General features: G+C 38.3%; 1 protein-coding gene across 1 annotated transcript in view; it reads right to left on the bottom strand.

Annotated features, from left to right (window-relative positions):
- Positions 1–564: 564 nt before the first annotated feature.
- AHNAK (AHNAK nucleoprotein) overlaps positions 565–17,437 on the bottom strand; it is a 59,298-nt gene continuing 42,425 nt past the window's right edge. The window contains exon 5 of the mRNA XM_083165184.1: positions 565–16,760. Coding sequence (XP_083021310.1) covers positions 1,797–16,760 — 14,964 coding nt within the window. The 3' untranslated portion in view covers positions 565–1,796. The remainder of the gene's footprint in view (positions 16,761–17,437) is intronic.

Genomic DNA, 17,437 nt, shown 5'->3' with positions numbered 1-17,437 from the left:
AAATAAATCATATCAAACCCTAATAACTTTGGAACGGTAATGTTAGAAAGCATTAAAACCTGGTGATCAATACATAGCAACGTTTCACAGAATTAATATAATATACAGGATTACTTTTCTATTTTCTATAAAGCGTTAAAGCCAAAAAAAAAATAATAATAATTTGCTCTTACACCCCCACCCGAAAAAAAGAGCATTTTAAACAAAAAACAAAAGGGGTTTAAAAACACACTGTTTTTACACTTGCACACACATATGTCTAATAGAACTCCTAAATGTAAATGTAGCCTGGGTAGGCATCGCTCAGGAGAATGGAAAACTGGTGAAAGGCAAACAGGTGCTCTTAATACTGGTCTACATTTTGTAAGGAAGGGGAAGGGGATATAAAAACATACACACACAAAAATGCGCACACTTTTGTGAGATAGTAGGCACATTTTACTAAAGGTAAGAAGTTTTAGTTTTTTAACAATCCACCATAAATATGAAAAAAACACACACACACACACACACACACACACACAAACACACTTTTGTAACAGATTGTAGACACAGACATGTTACTAAAGGTTAGAAGCTTTATTTTGTCTTTTTAACAATCCACCATAACACATTTCTGAATGAAGTGTTTACAGATTTTTGTAGCTAAAACGGTTCATTTAAATCTTTTTATTTATTTTTATTTTACTAGAAATGAAAGCAAATCTTGTTTACGTCCAACAAATACAAGCATCAGTTTAGGCATGACAATTGAAGAAGAAAAGGTTTATAGTACAAATAAAAAAAAATGACGCATTGAACCACCAGATGCTAAAGACAGGGCTGAAACTGATTACCGTTAAAAATATGGGAGGGGTTCAGAGTAAAATTTAAATAACACCTTGACCATGCCCCTGACCATGCCCCTCCCCTTATCTTTTTTTTCTTCCTTATGTTACATAATTAAAACAGGTCAGTTTCAAAGCTAAGGTTTTAAACAATTTGGGAGTTTACCAGTTAACAGCTTGGTGACTAGATACCAAGTGGGACAATTGCATATGAAAAAAAAAAAAATAATATAAACACAAACATACATGTATAAATTTTGCATAGACACATTTAATAATCCGAAGCAGTAACAGCACTTTACATTACAGGTGTCCTTCACTTGAGATATAGTCATTTTCAAAAACAGTGCATCTATTTTAAGTTACTTTTTTCACTTCTATGTGATCGTAATGACATGAATGAAGCAGAAAGCAACACTATAAATTGTGAAAGATCTGCAAATATATTAGACAGGGTGTAAAATAAAAAAACATAAAAAACACATAATTTTTCTGTCAGATTAGCTCTCTGAAAATAAATGTTGTTTTACAACATTTCATATTTTGTTACCATCATATTACAACTACTCAGAGACCCTTGCTTTTCCGCCCATCTAACTGGTTCAATGCAATTTACAGTGTTTTATCTATCTGTAAAGCCCAACAAATGAAATTATAAACTGTATATGCAAGTTAAAAAAAAATATATGGAAAAATATATTTCCATGTACAAATTGTTATATCAAAAACAGATCATTAAATCTTTCACTGCCAGGGTTTGGCTTACAAATAAAATATCTCAGGTAGTGAAAGGTTTAATGTGTGCATGGAATTTAATAAACAACTGAGGATCTGTCTGCTTTTATTTTTTAACCTTTTGTATTTCCACTGTTTATTCAAAAAGGCTAGAATTCTATAAAGGCTGCAAAATGTATGTACAAACACACAGATATATATATTTATATACATGCTGGGTTAAGGATGGGGCATTCATTCTTTCTTTTTGGCAACAGTCAGTTCTACCTTAGGCATATGGACGCCTGCCTTAGTTGCACTGTCATTGCTTGAGGAAGAAGAGACCCTTGACTTACGGGAGGAAACAGATGCCCCACTCCCTTGGACGTTTTCATCATCACTTAAGGTAACTTCATAGGAACCCTTTGATTTAGACCCTAAGCCACCAAAAGTGCCAAATTTAATCTTAGAATGTTTTCCTTTCTTTTTGCCCCCTTCTGCAGACAATGAAGCTTCTGCTTCCAATGTACCACTTGGAGAGGAGTGTGTGGATTCATCCTTCTCCTCGCTTAGGGAGGAAGATCTGTGTCTTGGCTTTTTGCTAGTAAATAAGGAAAACTCATACTTTGCAGGTTTTTCTACCTCTACTTTAGCAGAACCCAACCCTACTTCAGCAGAACCTAAACTGGCTTTCGAACTTTTTAGATCTCCCTTTGACCCAGAAACTGAGACATCTGGAAGACTAATGTCACTTTTACCTTTGGATTTGAAGTTGAACTTGGGCATTTTTATTTTAGACTTTTTTATTTTTATGTCACTTTCTTCAAATTCTACATCAGCTTGGTCAGACTTTACAACATGCACATCTGCAGATGGAAAGTCTACATCAACTCCCACTTCTCTTCCAGACAGTTCAGGTCCAGATGTTGTAAATTTTGGCATTAAAAGCCTGGGGAAAGTAATTTTACCAGAAGAACTTTCTAGATTTGCATCTATTCCTTGTGTATTCCATTTCCCAACAGGACCTTGCAAGCGTGGACCAGAAATTTCCACCTGAGGCAAATTAATCTGACTGTCAAAACCTTTCACATCAGTGCCTGGCACTGTAACACTTATATTTTGTTTTTTCCCACCTAAAATTCCAAAATCACCTTCAATCTCCGGTTTTTGTAAATTCATATCAATATTTGCACCAGAAACTTTTGGAATAGATATATCAACTTTAGGCATGTTGATTGAGGAGCCTTTCAGTTTTGCCTCCATCTCAGGTGCTTTAAGTTCAGAATCAAAACTAACCCCAGAACCACCTACAGATGCTCCAGAGATGCCAAATGTTGGAATCTTAATTTGCCCACCTGACCCAGATATGTCTACACCAGGAGGACTTAATTCCATACTCTCAGAAGTTACTGTATAACCTTTAACTTTTGGTCCTTTCAAAGTCACATCTGGAACAGAAATTTTTGGCACTGATGTGTCAACTGTGATACTGGGTGCTTCATTTTTAATATTTAATGAACCAATATTTACATCTAGGCCAGGATTTGCCATGCTTGTTGCAACCTTTGGGCCAGATATATTAAGGTCTCCTTTTGGAACAGAAAGGTCAGTCTCAGGTATGTCTACCTTTGGCCCAGACATATTGAAAGCTGGGAGTTTAAATTTTGGTTTTTTTACCTTTATATCAGGACCTTCAATGCTAACCCCAGCAGATGTTAAATCGGCTTCTGTAGTGTGTATTCCACCACCAATGTCTAAATCTGGAGTCTTCAAGTCTGCTCTAGGACTTTGAAGGGAATTTTCTCCTTTTACTTTTGGAGATTTAATGTCAAATTCTACATCAGGGAAATACAATTTTCCAAAGAGTGGCTTTCGAGTTTTAGTTGCTTTTAAGCCAATATCAGTTTTCAATCCTGCATCTCCACCTGAAATATTTAAATCAACATCAGGAGCATTAAGATTTAGGTCACTATCTATCTCAGGGGCATTTACATCAAAACCACCTTTTTTGCCTTTGATTTTTGGGCCACTCATGTGAATTTTTGGCATCTTAAACTTACCCTTTTTCCCCTTGGCTCCAATACTTACATCAGGGACCTCAGAATCAAAATCTGCATCTGGAATTGTAACATCTACGGAAGGAGTTTTTATATCTGCTTTAGGTGATTTCATGCCAAAACCAAACTTTGGTTTCTTAACTTTAGGCAGTTTTATATTAGCCTCAGGACCCTCAATCTCTGCTGCTTGACCTTTCACACTTATGTCTGTAGACCCAAAGTTGATATCAGGCACTGACATGCTAATTTCTGGGCTCTTTAGTTCTCCTTCCAATTGTGGGCCAGTGAGAGCTACATCAAAATCTCCTTTCAAATGTGGAGCCTTCAAATGTATGTCTTTTTCTATATTTTGACCACTGAGGTCTGCTTCTCCCTTAATTTTGGGTCCTTTTAGATTTATATCTGGCATGGACACTTTTGGTAAGTTAACATTCATTGATGGCATGTTGAATTTCGAGCCTTTTGCCTTAACATCTGGGCCTTCAATGTTTAATTCAGGTGCTTCAATATCAACACCTTCCACTTTTGGTACAGAAACTCCAAATTTAGGCATTTTTAATTTTGGCATCTTAATTTTACCTTCAGAGTCTTGTAGGTCAATATCAGGACTTTTTAAATCACCCTTCACTTCCAGACCTGACAAATTATTCCAGCTTGGGCCTCTCAAATTAAAGTCCATATCTGGCATATTCAATGAGGGCATCTTAAATGTAGAGCCTTTTAGCTTTCCATCAGGGCCCTCTATTTCTACCACCGGTGCTGTAACATCTAATTTAGGACTAGAAATGTTAATATCTCCAGATAGATCAACGTTTCCTTTAGATGGACCCTTAATGTCAATAGTGTGTCCCTTCAAACCTCCTTCAAGTTTGGAACCTTTAGCATTTAAGTCAAAATCGGGCATGGATACTTTTGGTAAAGTGATATTCATGGATGGCATTTTTAAGTTAGGACCTTTCAGCTTACCTTCTGGGCCCTCAACATCAATGGTTCCTTTGGGTAAGCTAGCATCTACATCTATTTCCCCCATTTTTGGCCCAGAAATATCAAATTTAGGCATTTTGAATTTGGGCATTTTAAGTTTTCCTTCAGGGCCTTTCAAATTGACATCTGGGGAATCTAATTCAATGCCTGAACCTTCAACATCAATCTTAGGACCTTTCAGATTAAAGTCAGGCATAGACATTTTTGGGTGATTCATTGACGGGGTCTTACATTTTGGGCCTTTTACTTTCCCATCAAGGTCTACATCTGGGGATTCAAGACCAACCTCAGGTGCTTCAATATCAAAATCGGGACATTTCAAATCTCCTTTCATTTTAGGTCCTTTCAGATTAATTTCAGGCATAGACATTTTTGGAAAATTAATTGATGGCATCTTAACTTTTGGGCCTTTTACATTCCCATCAAGGTCTACATCTGGGGATTCAAGACCAACCTCAGGTGCTTCAATATCAAAATCGGGACATTTCAAATCTCCTTTCATTTTAGGTCCTTTCAGATTAATTTCAGGCATAGACATTTTTGGAAAATTTATTGATGGCATCTTTACTTTTGGGCCTTTAACATTCCCATCAATGTCTACATCTGTTGATTCAAGACCAATCTCAGGTGCTTCAATATCAAAATCAGGACATTTCAAATCTCCTTTCATTTTAGGTCCTTTCAGATTCATTTCAGGCATAGACGCTTTTGGAAAATTCATTGATGGCATCTTAACTTTTGGGCCTTTTACATTCCCATCAAGGTCTACATCTGGGGATTCAAGACCAACCTCGGGTGCTTCAATATCAAAATCAGGACATTTCAAATCTCCTTTAATCTTGGGTCCTTTCAGATTAAAGTCAGGCATAGACATTTTTGGAAAATTCATTGGTGGCATCTTTATTTTTGGGCCTTTAACATTCCCATCAAGGTCTACATCTGGGGATTGAAGATCTAACTCGGGTGCTTCAATATCAAAATCAGGACATTTCAAATCTCCTTTCATTTTAGGACCTTTCACATTTAGATCAAGATTGGGCATGGTTACTTTAGGCAAATCTACACTAAATGAAGGCATGTTCAGTTTTGAACCCTTCAATTTTCCATCTGGGCCATCAATGTCCAAATTGGGAGTTTCAATCTTTACTTTTGGACCAGACATATTGAGATCAGCTTTTGGAAGTTTTAGATCTATATCCGGAGCATCAAGTTTTGAACCAGAAAATCCAAATTTGGGAAGACTAAATTTTGGCATTTTAAGTTTCCCTTTACTTTCTGTGCCCTCCAGAGAAAAGTCAGGTGTCTCCAGGTCCATATCTGGAGTTTTTATGTCTAGATTGGAACCCTTTAATTCACCTTCAACATTTGGCGATGAGACATCCATATCACCTTTCAACTTAGGTCCTTTTACATTTAATTCAACATCTGGCATAGACACTTTAGGGCTAGTTATGCTTAATGAGGGCATTTTAAATTTGTGACTTTTGCCCTTTACTTCCAGATTGGGACTTTCCAAATCAGGACCACTGATATTAATGTCAGATTTTGGAACTTTAATGTCAACACTGGGTGCTTGTGCTTTAGGACCAGAAAAGTTAAACTTTGGCAGTCTAAATTTGGATTTTTTAACCTTTGCTTCAGGCATGTCAAACTCTACTTCTGGCAATTCTTCTCCCAACTCGGGGCCTTTAAGTTTGCCTTCCATGGCAATTGAAGCATCAATGTCACCTTTCACTTTAGGTCCTTTCAAATTAAGATCTACATCAGGAATGGAAACACTAGGTTTTGAAAACCCCCAGGATGGTAACTTAAATTTTGACCCTTTGACTTTGCCTTCTGGCAATTCAGCTGATAAAGTTGGACTTGAGATATCAAATTCAGGACCTTTAATCTTGAATTTTGGATCCTTTAGGTCAGCTTCAAAATCTGCATCTGGTATCTCCCCTTTTAATTTAGGACCTTTTACATTCAGGTCCATGCTTGGCATCTTAAACTTCGGACCCTTTACTTTAGCTTCAGGGCCATCTATGTCAAAATCTGGCCCAGACACTGCAAGGTCAGCTTTTGGAAGATCAATATCCAGTCCTCGAGCATTAGATCCTGAAAATCCAAACTTTGGCATTTTAAATTTTGGCATTTTCAGCTTTCCTTCTGGTCCTTCTACATCAACACCTGTCATTTCTAGACCAACCTGTGGACCCTTTAGGTCAACATTAGGACCTTTCAACTCTCCTTCTAATTTAGGTCCCTTTATGTCAACATCTGCTCCTCCTTTCCAGTTTGGACCTTTCAAATGAATGTCAGGCATAGACAAATTTGGAAGATGCATTGATGGAAAATTCGCTTTTGGGCCTTTTATTTTCCCATCAATGTCTACTTCAGGGTCTTCAAGGTCCAACTTGGGACCCTTAATATCCAGGTTACCATCACCAGAACCTTTCATGCTTAGATCAAAATCAGGCTTAGACATCTTAGGTAGATTAAAATGCATTGATGGCATCTTAAATTTTGAGCCCTTTACTTTAGCTTCAGGGCCATCTATGTCAAAATCTGGTCCAGACACTTCAATGTCAGCTTTTGGAAGCTCAACAGAAGTTTCCACATTAGATCCAGAGAGGCCAAACTTTGGCATTTTGAATTTAGGCATTTTCAGCTTTCCTTCTGGACCTTCTATATCAACGCCTGCCATTTCTAGATCAACCTCTGGACCCTTTAGGTCAACATTAGGACCTTTCAAATCTCCTTCTAATTTAGGTCCCTTAATGTCAACATCTGCTCCTCCTTTCCAGTTTGGACCTTTCAAATGAATGTCAGTCATAGACAAATTTGGAAGATGCATTGATGGAATCTTTATTTTTGGGCCTTTTATTTTCCCATCAATGTCTGCATCTGGGCATTCAAGGTCTACGTCAGGTCCCTTAAGGTCAACTTTTGGAACTTTCACATCGCCTTCCAGTTTAGGAGTTTTGATATTAAAATCAACATCGGGCATTTTTGGATAACTCATTGATGGCATCTTGAATTTTGAGCCTTTTCCTTTAGCATCAATGTCTACTTCAGGGCCTTCGAGGTCCAACTTGGGACCCTTAATATCCAGGTTACCATCACCAGAACCTTTCATGCTTAGATCAAAATCAGGCTTAGACATCTTAGGTAGATTAAAATGCATTGATGGCATCTTGAATTTTGAGCCCTTTACTTTAGCTTCAGGGCCATCTATGTCAAAATCTGGTCCAGACACTTCAATGTCAGCTTTTGGAAGCTCAACAGAAGTTTCCACATTAGATCCAGAGAGGCCAAACTTTGGCATTTTGAATTTAGGCATTTTCAGCTTTCCTTCTGGACCTTCTATATCAACGCCTGCCATTTCTAGATCAACCTCTGGACCCTTTAGGTCAACATTAGGACCTTTCAAATCTCCTTCTAATTTAGGTCCCTTAATGTCAACATCTGCTCCTCCTTTCCAGTTTGGACCTTTCAAATGAATGTCAGTCATAGACAAATTTGGAAGATGCATTGATGGAATCTTTATTTTTGGGCCTTTTATTTTCCCATCAATGTCTGCATCTGGGCATTCAAGGTCTACGTCAGGTCCCTTTAGGTCAACTTTTGGAACTTTCACATCGCCTTCCAGTTTAGGAGTTTTGATATTAAAATCAACATCGGGCATTTTTGGATAACTCATTGATGGCATCTTGAATTTTGAGCCTTTTCCTTTAGCATCAATGTCTACTTCAGGGCCTTCGAGGTCCAACTTGGGACCCTTAATATCCAGGTTACCATCACCAGAACCTTTCATGCTTAGATCAAAATCCGGCTTAGACATCTTAGGTAGATTAAAATGCATTGATGGCATCTTGAATTTTGAGCCCTTTACTTTAGCTTCAGGGCCATCTATGTCAAAATCTGGTCCAGACACTTCAATGTCAGCTTTTGAAAGCTCAACAGAAGTTTCCACATTAGATCCAGAGAGGCCAAACTTTGGCATTTTGAATTTAGGCATTTTCAGCTTTCCTTCTGGACCTTCTATATCAACGCCTGCCATTTCTAGATCAACCTCTGGACCCTTTAGGTCAACATTAGGACCTTTCAAATCTCCTTCTAATTTAGGTCCCTTAATGTCAACATCTGCTCCTCCTTTCCAGTTTGGACCTTTCAAATGAATGTCAGTCATAGACAAATTTGGAAGATGCATTGATGGAATCTTTATTTTTGGGCCTTTTATTTTCCCATCAATGTCTGCATCTGGGCATTCAAGGTCTACGTCAGGTCCCTTTAGGTCAACTTTTGGAACTTTAACATCGCCTTCCAGTTTAGGAGTTTTGATATTAAAATCAACATCGGGCATTTTTGGATAACTCATTGATGGCATCTTGAATTTTGAGCCTTTTCCTTTAGCATCAATGTCTACTTCAGGGCCTTCGAGGTCCAACTTGGGACCCTTAATATCCAGGTTACCATCACCAGAACCTTTCATGCTTAGATCAAAATCAGGCTTAGACATCTTAGGTAGATTAAAATGCAATGATGGCATCTTGAATTTTGAGCCCTTTACTTTAGCTTCAGGGCCATCTATGTCAAAATCTGGTCCAGACACTTCAATGTCAGCTTTTGGAAGCTCAACAGAAGTTTCCACATTAGATCCAGAGAGGCCAAACTTTGGCATTTTGAATTTAGGCATTTTCAGCTTTCCTTCTGGACCTTCTATATCAACGCCTGCCATTTCTAGATCAACCTCTGGACCCTTTAGGTCAACATTAGGACCTTTCAAATCTCCTTCTAATTTAGGTCCCTTAATGTCAACATCTGCTCCTCCTTTCCAGTTTGGACCTTTCAAATGAATGTCAGTCATAGACAAATTTGGAAGATGCATTGATGGAATCTTTATTTTTGGGCCTTTTATTTTCCCATCAATGTCTGCATCTGGGCATTCAAGGTCTACGTCAGGTCCCTTTAGGTCAACTTTTGGAACTTTCACATCGCCTTCCAGTTTAGGAGTTTTGATATTAAAATCAACATCGGGCATTTTTGGATAACTCATTGATGGCATCTTGAATTTTGAGCCTTTTCCTTTAGCATCAATGTCTACTTCAGGGCCTTCGAGGTCCAACTTGGGACCCTTAATATCCAGGTTACCATCACCAGAACCTTTCATGCTTAGATTAAAATCAGGCTTAGACATCTTAGGTAGATTAAAATGCATTGATGGCATCTTGAATTTTGAGCCCTTTACTTTAGCTTCAGGGCCATCTATGTCAAAATCTGGTCCAGACACTTCAATGTCAGCTTTTGGAAGCTCAACAGAAGTTTCCACATTAGATCCAGAGAGGCCAAACTTTGGCATTTTGAATTTAGGCATTTTCAGCTTTCCTTCTGGACCTTCTATATCAACGCCTGCCATTTCTAGATCAACCTCTGGACCCTTTAGGTCAACATTAGGACCTTTCAAACCTCCTTCTAATTTAGGTCCCTTAATGTCAACATCTGCTCCTCCTTTCCAGTTTGGACCTTTCAAATGAATGTCAGGCATAGACAAATTTGGAAGATGCATTGATCCAATATTTATTTTTGGGCCTTTTATTTTCCCATCAATGTCTGCATCTGGGCATTCAAGGTCTACGTCAGGTCCCTTTAGGTCAACTTTTGGAACTTTCACATCGCCTTCCAGTTTAGGAGTTTTGATATTAAAATCAACATCGGGCATTTTTGGATAACTCATTGATGGCATCTTGAATTTTGAGCCTTTTCCTTTAGCATCAATGTCTACTTCAGGGCCTTCGAGGTCCAACTTGGGACCCTTAATATCCAGGTTACCATCACCAGAACCTTTCATGCTTAGATCAAAATCAGGCTTAGACATCTTAGGTAGATTAAAATGCATTGATGGCATCTTGAATTTTGAGCCCTTTACTTTAGCTTCAGGGCCATCTATGTCAAAATCTGGTCCAGACACTTCAATGTCAGCTTTTGGAAGCTCAACAGAAGTTTCCACATTAGATCCAGAGAGGCCAAACTTTGGCATTTTGAATTTAGGCATTTTCAGCTTTCCTTCTGGACCATCTATATCAACGCCTGCCATTTCTAGATCAACCTCTGGACCCTTTAGGTCAACATTAGGACCTTTCAAATCTCCTTCTAATTTAGGTCCCTTAATGTCAACATCTGCTCTTCCTTTCCAGTTTGGACCTTTCAAATGAATGTCAGGCATAGACAAATTTGGAAGATGCATTGATCCAATATTTATTTTTGGGCCTTTTATTTTCCCATCAATGTCTGCATCTGGGCATTCAAGGTCTACGTCAGGTCCCTTTAGGTCAACTTTTGGAACTTTCACATCGCCTTCCAGTTTAGGAGTTTTGATATTAAAATCAACATCGGGCATTTTTGGATAACTCATTGATGGCATCTTGAATTTTGAGCCTTTTCCTTTAGCATCAATGTCTACTTCAGGGCCTTCGAGGTCCAACTTGGGACCCTTAATATCCAGGTTACCATCACCAGAACCTTTCATGCTTAGATCAAAATCAGGCTTAGACATCTTAGGTAGATTAAAATGCATTGATGGCATCTTGAATTTTGAGCCCTTTACTTTAGCTTCAGGGCCATCTATGTCAAAATCTGGTCCAGACACTTCAATGTCAGCTTTTGGAAGCTCAACAGAAGTTTCCACATTAGATCCAGAGAGGCCAAACTTTGGCATTTTGAATTTAGGCATTTTCAGCTTTCCTTCTGGACCTTCTATATCAACGCCTGCCATTTCTAGATCAACCTCTGGACCCTTTAGGTCAACATTAGGACCTTTCAAACCTCCTTCTAATTTAGGTCCCTTAATGTCAACATCTGCTCCTCCTTTCCAGTTTGGACCTTTCAAATGAATGTCAGGCATAGACAAATTTGGAAGATGCATTGATCCAATATTTATTTTTGGGCCTTTTATTTTCCCATCAATGTCTGCATCTGGGCATTCAAGGTCTACGTCAGGTCCCTTTAGGTCAACTTTTGGAACTTTCACATCGCCTTCCAGTTTAGGAGTTTTGATATTAAAATCAACATCGGGCATTTTTGGATAACTCATTGATGGCATCTTGAATTTTGAGCCTTTTCCTTTAGCATCAATGTCTACTTCAGGGCCTTCGAGGTCCAACTTGGGACCCTTAATATCCAGGTTACCATCACCAGAACCTTTCATGCTTAGATCAAAATCAGGCTTAGACATCTTAGGTAGATTAAAATGCATTGATGGCATCTTGAATTTTGAGCCCTTTACTTTAGCTTCAGGGCCATCTATGTCAAAATCTGGTCCAGACACTTCAATGTCAGCTTTTGGAAGCTCAACAGAAGTTTCCACATTAGATCCAGAGAGGCCAAACTTTGGCATTTTGAATTTAGGCATTTTCAGCTTTCCTTCTGGACCTTCTATATCAACGCCTGCCATTTCTAGATCAACCTCTGGACCCTTTAGGTCAACATTAGGACCTTTCAAACCTCCTTCTAATTTAGGTCCCTTAATGTCAACATCTGCTCCTCCTTTCCAGTTTGGACCTTTCAAATGAATGTCAGGCATAGACAAATTTGGAAGATGCATTGATCCAATATTTATTTTTGGGCCTTTTATTTTCCCATCAATGTCTGCATCTGGGCATTCAAGGTCTACGTCAGGTCCCTTTAGGTCAACTTTTGGAACTTTCACATCGCCTTCCAGTTTAGGAGTTTTGATATTAAAATCAACATCGGGCATTTTTGGATAACTCATTGATGGCATCTTGAATTTTGAGCCTTTTCCTTTAGCATCAATGTCTACTTCAGGGCCTTCGAGGTCCAACTTGGGACCCTTAATATCCAGGTTACCATCACCAGAACCTTTCATGCTTAGATCAAAATCAGGCTTAGACATCTTAGGTAGATTAAAATGCATTGATGGCATCTTGAATTTTGAGCCCTTTACTTTAGCTTCAGGGCCATCTATGTCAAAATCTGGTCCAGACACTTCAATGTCAGCTTTTGGAAGCTCAACAGAAGTTTCCACATTAGATCCAGAGAGGCCAAACTTTGGCATTTTGAATTTAGGCATTTTCAGCTTTCCTTCTGGACCTTCTATATCAACGCCTGCCATTTCTAGATCAACCTCTGGACCCTTTAGGTCAACATTAGGACCTTTCAAACCTCCTTCTAATTTAGGTCCCTTAATGTCAACATCTGCTCCTCCTTTCCAGTTTGGACCTTTCAAATGAATGTCAGGCATAGACAAATTTGGAAGATGCATTGATCCAATATTTATTTTTGGGCCTTTTATTTTCCCATCAATGTCTGCATCTGGGCATTCAAGGTCTACGTCAGGTCCCTTTAGGTCAACTTTTGGAACTTTCACATCGCCTTCCAGTTTAGGAGTTTTGATATTAAAATCAACATCGGGCATTTTTGGATAACTCATTGATGGCATCTTGAATTTTGAGCCTTTTCCTTTAGCATCAATGTCTACTTCAGGGCCTTCGAGGTCCAACTTGGGACCCTTAATATCCAGGTTACCATCACCAGAACCTTTCATGCTTAGATCAAAATCAGGCTTAGACATCTTAGGTAGATTAAAATGCATTGATGGCATCTTGAATTTTGAGCCCTTTACTTTAGCTTCAGGGCCATCTATGTCAAAATCTGGTCCAGACACTTCAATGTCAGCTTTTGGAAGCTCAACAGAAGTTTCCACATTAGATCCAGAGAGGCCAAACTTTGGCATTTTGAATTTAGGCATTTTCAGCTTTCCTTCTGGACCTTCTACATCAACACCTGCCATTTCTAGATCAACCTCTGGACCCTTTAGGTCAACATTAGGACCTTTCAACTCTCCTTCTAATTTAGGTCCCTTTATGTCAACATCTGCTCCTCCTTTCCAGTTTGGACCTTTCAAATGAATGTCAGGCATAGACAAATTTGGAAGATGTATTGATGGAATATTCACTTTTGGGTCTTTTATTTTCCCATCAATGTCTGCAACTGGGCATTCAAGGTCTACCTCAGGTCCCTTTAGGTCAACTTTTGGAACTTTCACATCACCTTCCAGTTTAGGTGTTTTTATATTAAAATTAACATCAGGCATTTTTGGAAGACTCGTTGATGGGATATTGAATTGTGAGCCCTTTACTTTTTCCTCCACGTCTACATCTGGGGCACTTAGATCTACTTTTGGGACTGTAATGTCCACCTTGGGTCCCTTCATGTCAACTTTTGGATCTTTCAAATATCCTTCTAATTTAAGGCTAGAGGTATCTCCTTTTTTAAAATTGGGTCCTTTCAAATTTATGTCAACATTGGGCATTGAAACTTTTGGCATATCAAGATTCATTGATGGCATCTTAAACGTTGATCCCTTAATTTTACCTTCAGGACCTTCTATACCAAATTCGGGACCATCAATATCTACAATTGGTAATTCTCCTTCAATTTTAGGACCTGAAACGACAACTCCTCCATTCCATTTAGGATCCTTTACTTTACTTTCAGGAACTTTAATGTCAATTTTTGTATCTACTTTTGGATAATTGATCTCAATTTCACCTTTTGGTACCTTAATCTCACCCTTTGGAAGTTTAACATCTATATTTTGACCCCCACTTTTTGAACCAGACAAACTAAACTTAGGCATTTTAAATTTGGGCATTTTAAATTTTGCTTCTGGTCCTTCAAGATCAACATCTGGAATATTTACATCAACTTCAGGAACCTGTGTATCAACTTTTGGCCCTTTAAAATCTCCTTCAATCTTAGGGACAGATATGTTAACATCTCCTTTCCCACTGAGGCCCCCAAATTCAGGTACTGATATGTTTGGAAGATGAGCAGAACCCTTTACTTTACCATCTATACTTAGTTTTGGGGCATCAAATTCTATACCCTTGATATCAACTTTTGAGCCTTCAATTTTAGGACCTTTCAGACTCAGGTCAACTTCAGGCACAGATATATCTGGTAATGTAGGTCCCTTCAACTTCCCCCCTGTGCCTTCAATATTTATATCTGTTCCTGATGTATCAATATTTACATTGGGGAGACTTGTATCAACTTTTGATTTAGAAATGCCAAACTTGGGCATTTTAAATTTAGGCATTTTAAGTTTTCCTTCTGAACCTTTCAGATTGAAATCAGGTGCTTCCAGTTCAAGCTCTGATGATTTATCATCCAACTCTGGTCCCTTAATATCAAGATTTGCACCTCTTAAGTGTCTTTCTAACGTAGGAATTTTCACATTGGCACCAATATCTGGCATTTTTGGAAGATTCACACTGAATTGGGAACCCTTTACTTTGCTATCAGGATGTACACCTGGAGCCTCAAGGTGAACTTCTGGCCCTTTGAAATCAACTTTTGAACCTTTAATGTTTCCTCCCAAATTAGGACCTTTCAGGCCGAAATCTACATCAGGCACCTTTGGTAAAGAGACATTAATTGTCTTCAAATTCACCTCTTGACTTTTAATATCAAATGCTGGAGGCTCAATGCCAACATCAGGACCTGTTACCTGTAAAGCACCTTTAGCAATTACATCATCTTCTTTTATAGAACTCCCAAACTTTGGCATTGTAAATTTTGGAATCTTTAGTTTGTCTTCAGAGCTGTGAAGATCTAATTTGGGAGCCTCAAGTTCAACATCTGTTGCTTTTACATCTAACTCTGGATTTAGTTTTGACACTGAGATATCAGCCCCTCCATCCCACTTGCCACTTTTCAGATTCAGGTCAACATTAGGCACTGACGCCTTCAGTACTCTTTCTGAGGCTGCAAAATCAATTTGTGGGCCTGAGATATTGATACCACTTTCTAGTTTTGATCCTGATTTTCCAAATGTAGGTAATTTAAATTTTGGTACATTCAAATTTCCTTCTACCCCTTCTACACACACATTTTGCATAGCTACCTCTGCATTTGGAGCATTAATATTATATTTAGGATGTTTTAAATCAGCATCTATACTTAAGTCAACATTAGGACTGGTTGCATCAACTTTTGTTCCTTTTAGATCCATCTGCAGACCTTTAACATCTATATCTTTTGATGCAAGGTCAAACTGTGGATTCTTCACACCAATTTTAGGACCTTTTACATTGCCATCTATTGTGAGACCTGTCATATGTGTCACTCCCTTAGATTTAGAACCTGGCAGATTAATGCTAACATTTGGCATGTTATAGTTTGGTACATCAACAACAATACCGGGACCCTCAGGTTTACCCTCCAGCTGAACATCTGGATTTGTGACATTGGCCTTACCCACATTTATGGAGGTGTCAACAGTTACTTCTGGAAATTTCATGCCAGTGTCGGTAATTTCTTTATTGGTTTCTGAAAAACCAAACCTTGGCATTTTAAATGAGGGTATTTGTATTTTTCCAACAGAGCTCTCCAACTCTGTATCTGGTTCTTTCACACCCACAATAGGTGCAGTCAGGTTTACTTTTGAAGTCATTGCTCCTCCCTCAATTGCTGGTGTGCTCATTTCTACTTGAGCCTTGCCAGTTGCAAGCCCATCTTGAATTACAGTTACTTGACTACTTGTGTTGTCAATCTGTGGTTCCACAGATCCAAATTTTGGCATATGAAATCTCTGCATCTTAATGTTTGCTTCTGGGAGTCCTATCTTCACTGACCCACCACTAGTATCCTGAACATGGATCTTTTCATTACTCTGGAACTTTGGTCCAGAAACACTTACACCAGGCACATTGATGTCGAAGGTGGATCTGCTGTCAAGCTGGGCATGAGAATGACTATAACCTTCTGGAAACTCAAATTGCCCTCCACTCTGTTCTAGATATCTTACAGTGGTACTGTGAATATTTACAGAATCTCCTGGCTGAGAAACACTGTATTCGCCACCTGCTTGAAAGCTTTTCCCAGACACATCAATACCAGGAATTCGGATAACTGTTTTGCCCTCATCTGTCTCCACGCTGGTTTTTGAAATTTCAGTTATTTCATGACGGGGAATTTTTATTTTGTATTCCGGGCTACTTATATCAATTTCCTTTGAATCTTTTGCTCCTGTCACATCCACAGTGTAGGCAGTCACCTTCCTGGTAACTGTGATGGTCCTTGTTTGAGTCTCTGGTTCTAAACACTCATCTGACTTCAGACGTGGCTTAATCTTTTTTGTGTAAATTCTTCTGTATTCCTCATCATCACCACTCTGCAAGGAAAACATATGAAGATATGGTCAATCATATAAACTTCAATAAAAACAGTTTTTTGCAGAATCTGGAAGAAGATTGCAAAATTGATTTCTGTCAGTCTGATAATACAGGTTGAGTATCCCGTATCCAAAATGCTCGGGACCAGGAGAATTTTGGATAACGGATTATTCCGTATTTCGGAATATTTTAATATTTCAATGATGTATTTTGAAGTTTCTTGCATTTATGCTGTATAAACACATAATATACACACAAACATATTTTAATTGTTCAAAAAACAAGGTTTCAAAACGTGAAACAAAATGTGTGTACTATCTCAGCACTGAATTTGAATGCCAAGCAATCATTGTCTTGCACATATATAGTGCCAGTTACATATCATGTCCCCAGTGATGCTGTTACAAATGTCCCCAGTGAGTTTTTAGCAAAAAAAAATTTTTTTTTCACTTTCTGGAATGTCCGTATTTCGGAATAATTCGGATAACGGATATTCGGATACGGGATACTCGACCTGTACTTACCAAATTTATTTTAATAACATATAATAAAAACAAAACTTCCTCCAGCTTTGGTGATGGACAAATAGATTTTTTAAATCAAACAATGTTAATATTAAGCACCTGGAAGCCTCTATTGGCAAAATAAATGTCTTCATTTATGTACAAAAATGCTA

The sequence above is a fragment of the Crinia signifera genome, chromosome 11 (genome assembly GCF_055691185.1).
Source record: "Crinia signifera chromosome 11, ASM5569118v1, whole genome shotgun sequence".
NCBI lineage: Eukaryota > Metazoa > Chordata > Amphibia > Anura > Myobatrachidae > Crinia > Crinia signifera.
This window is presented reverse-complemented; position numbering and strand designations above follow the sequence as displayed.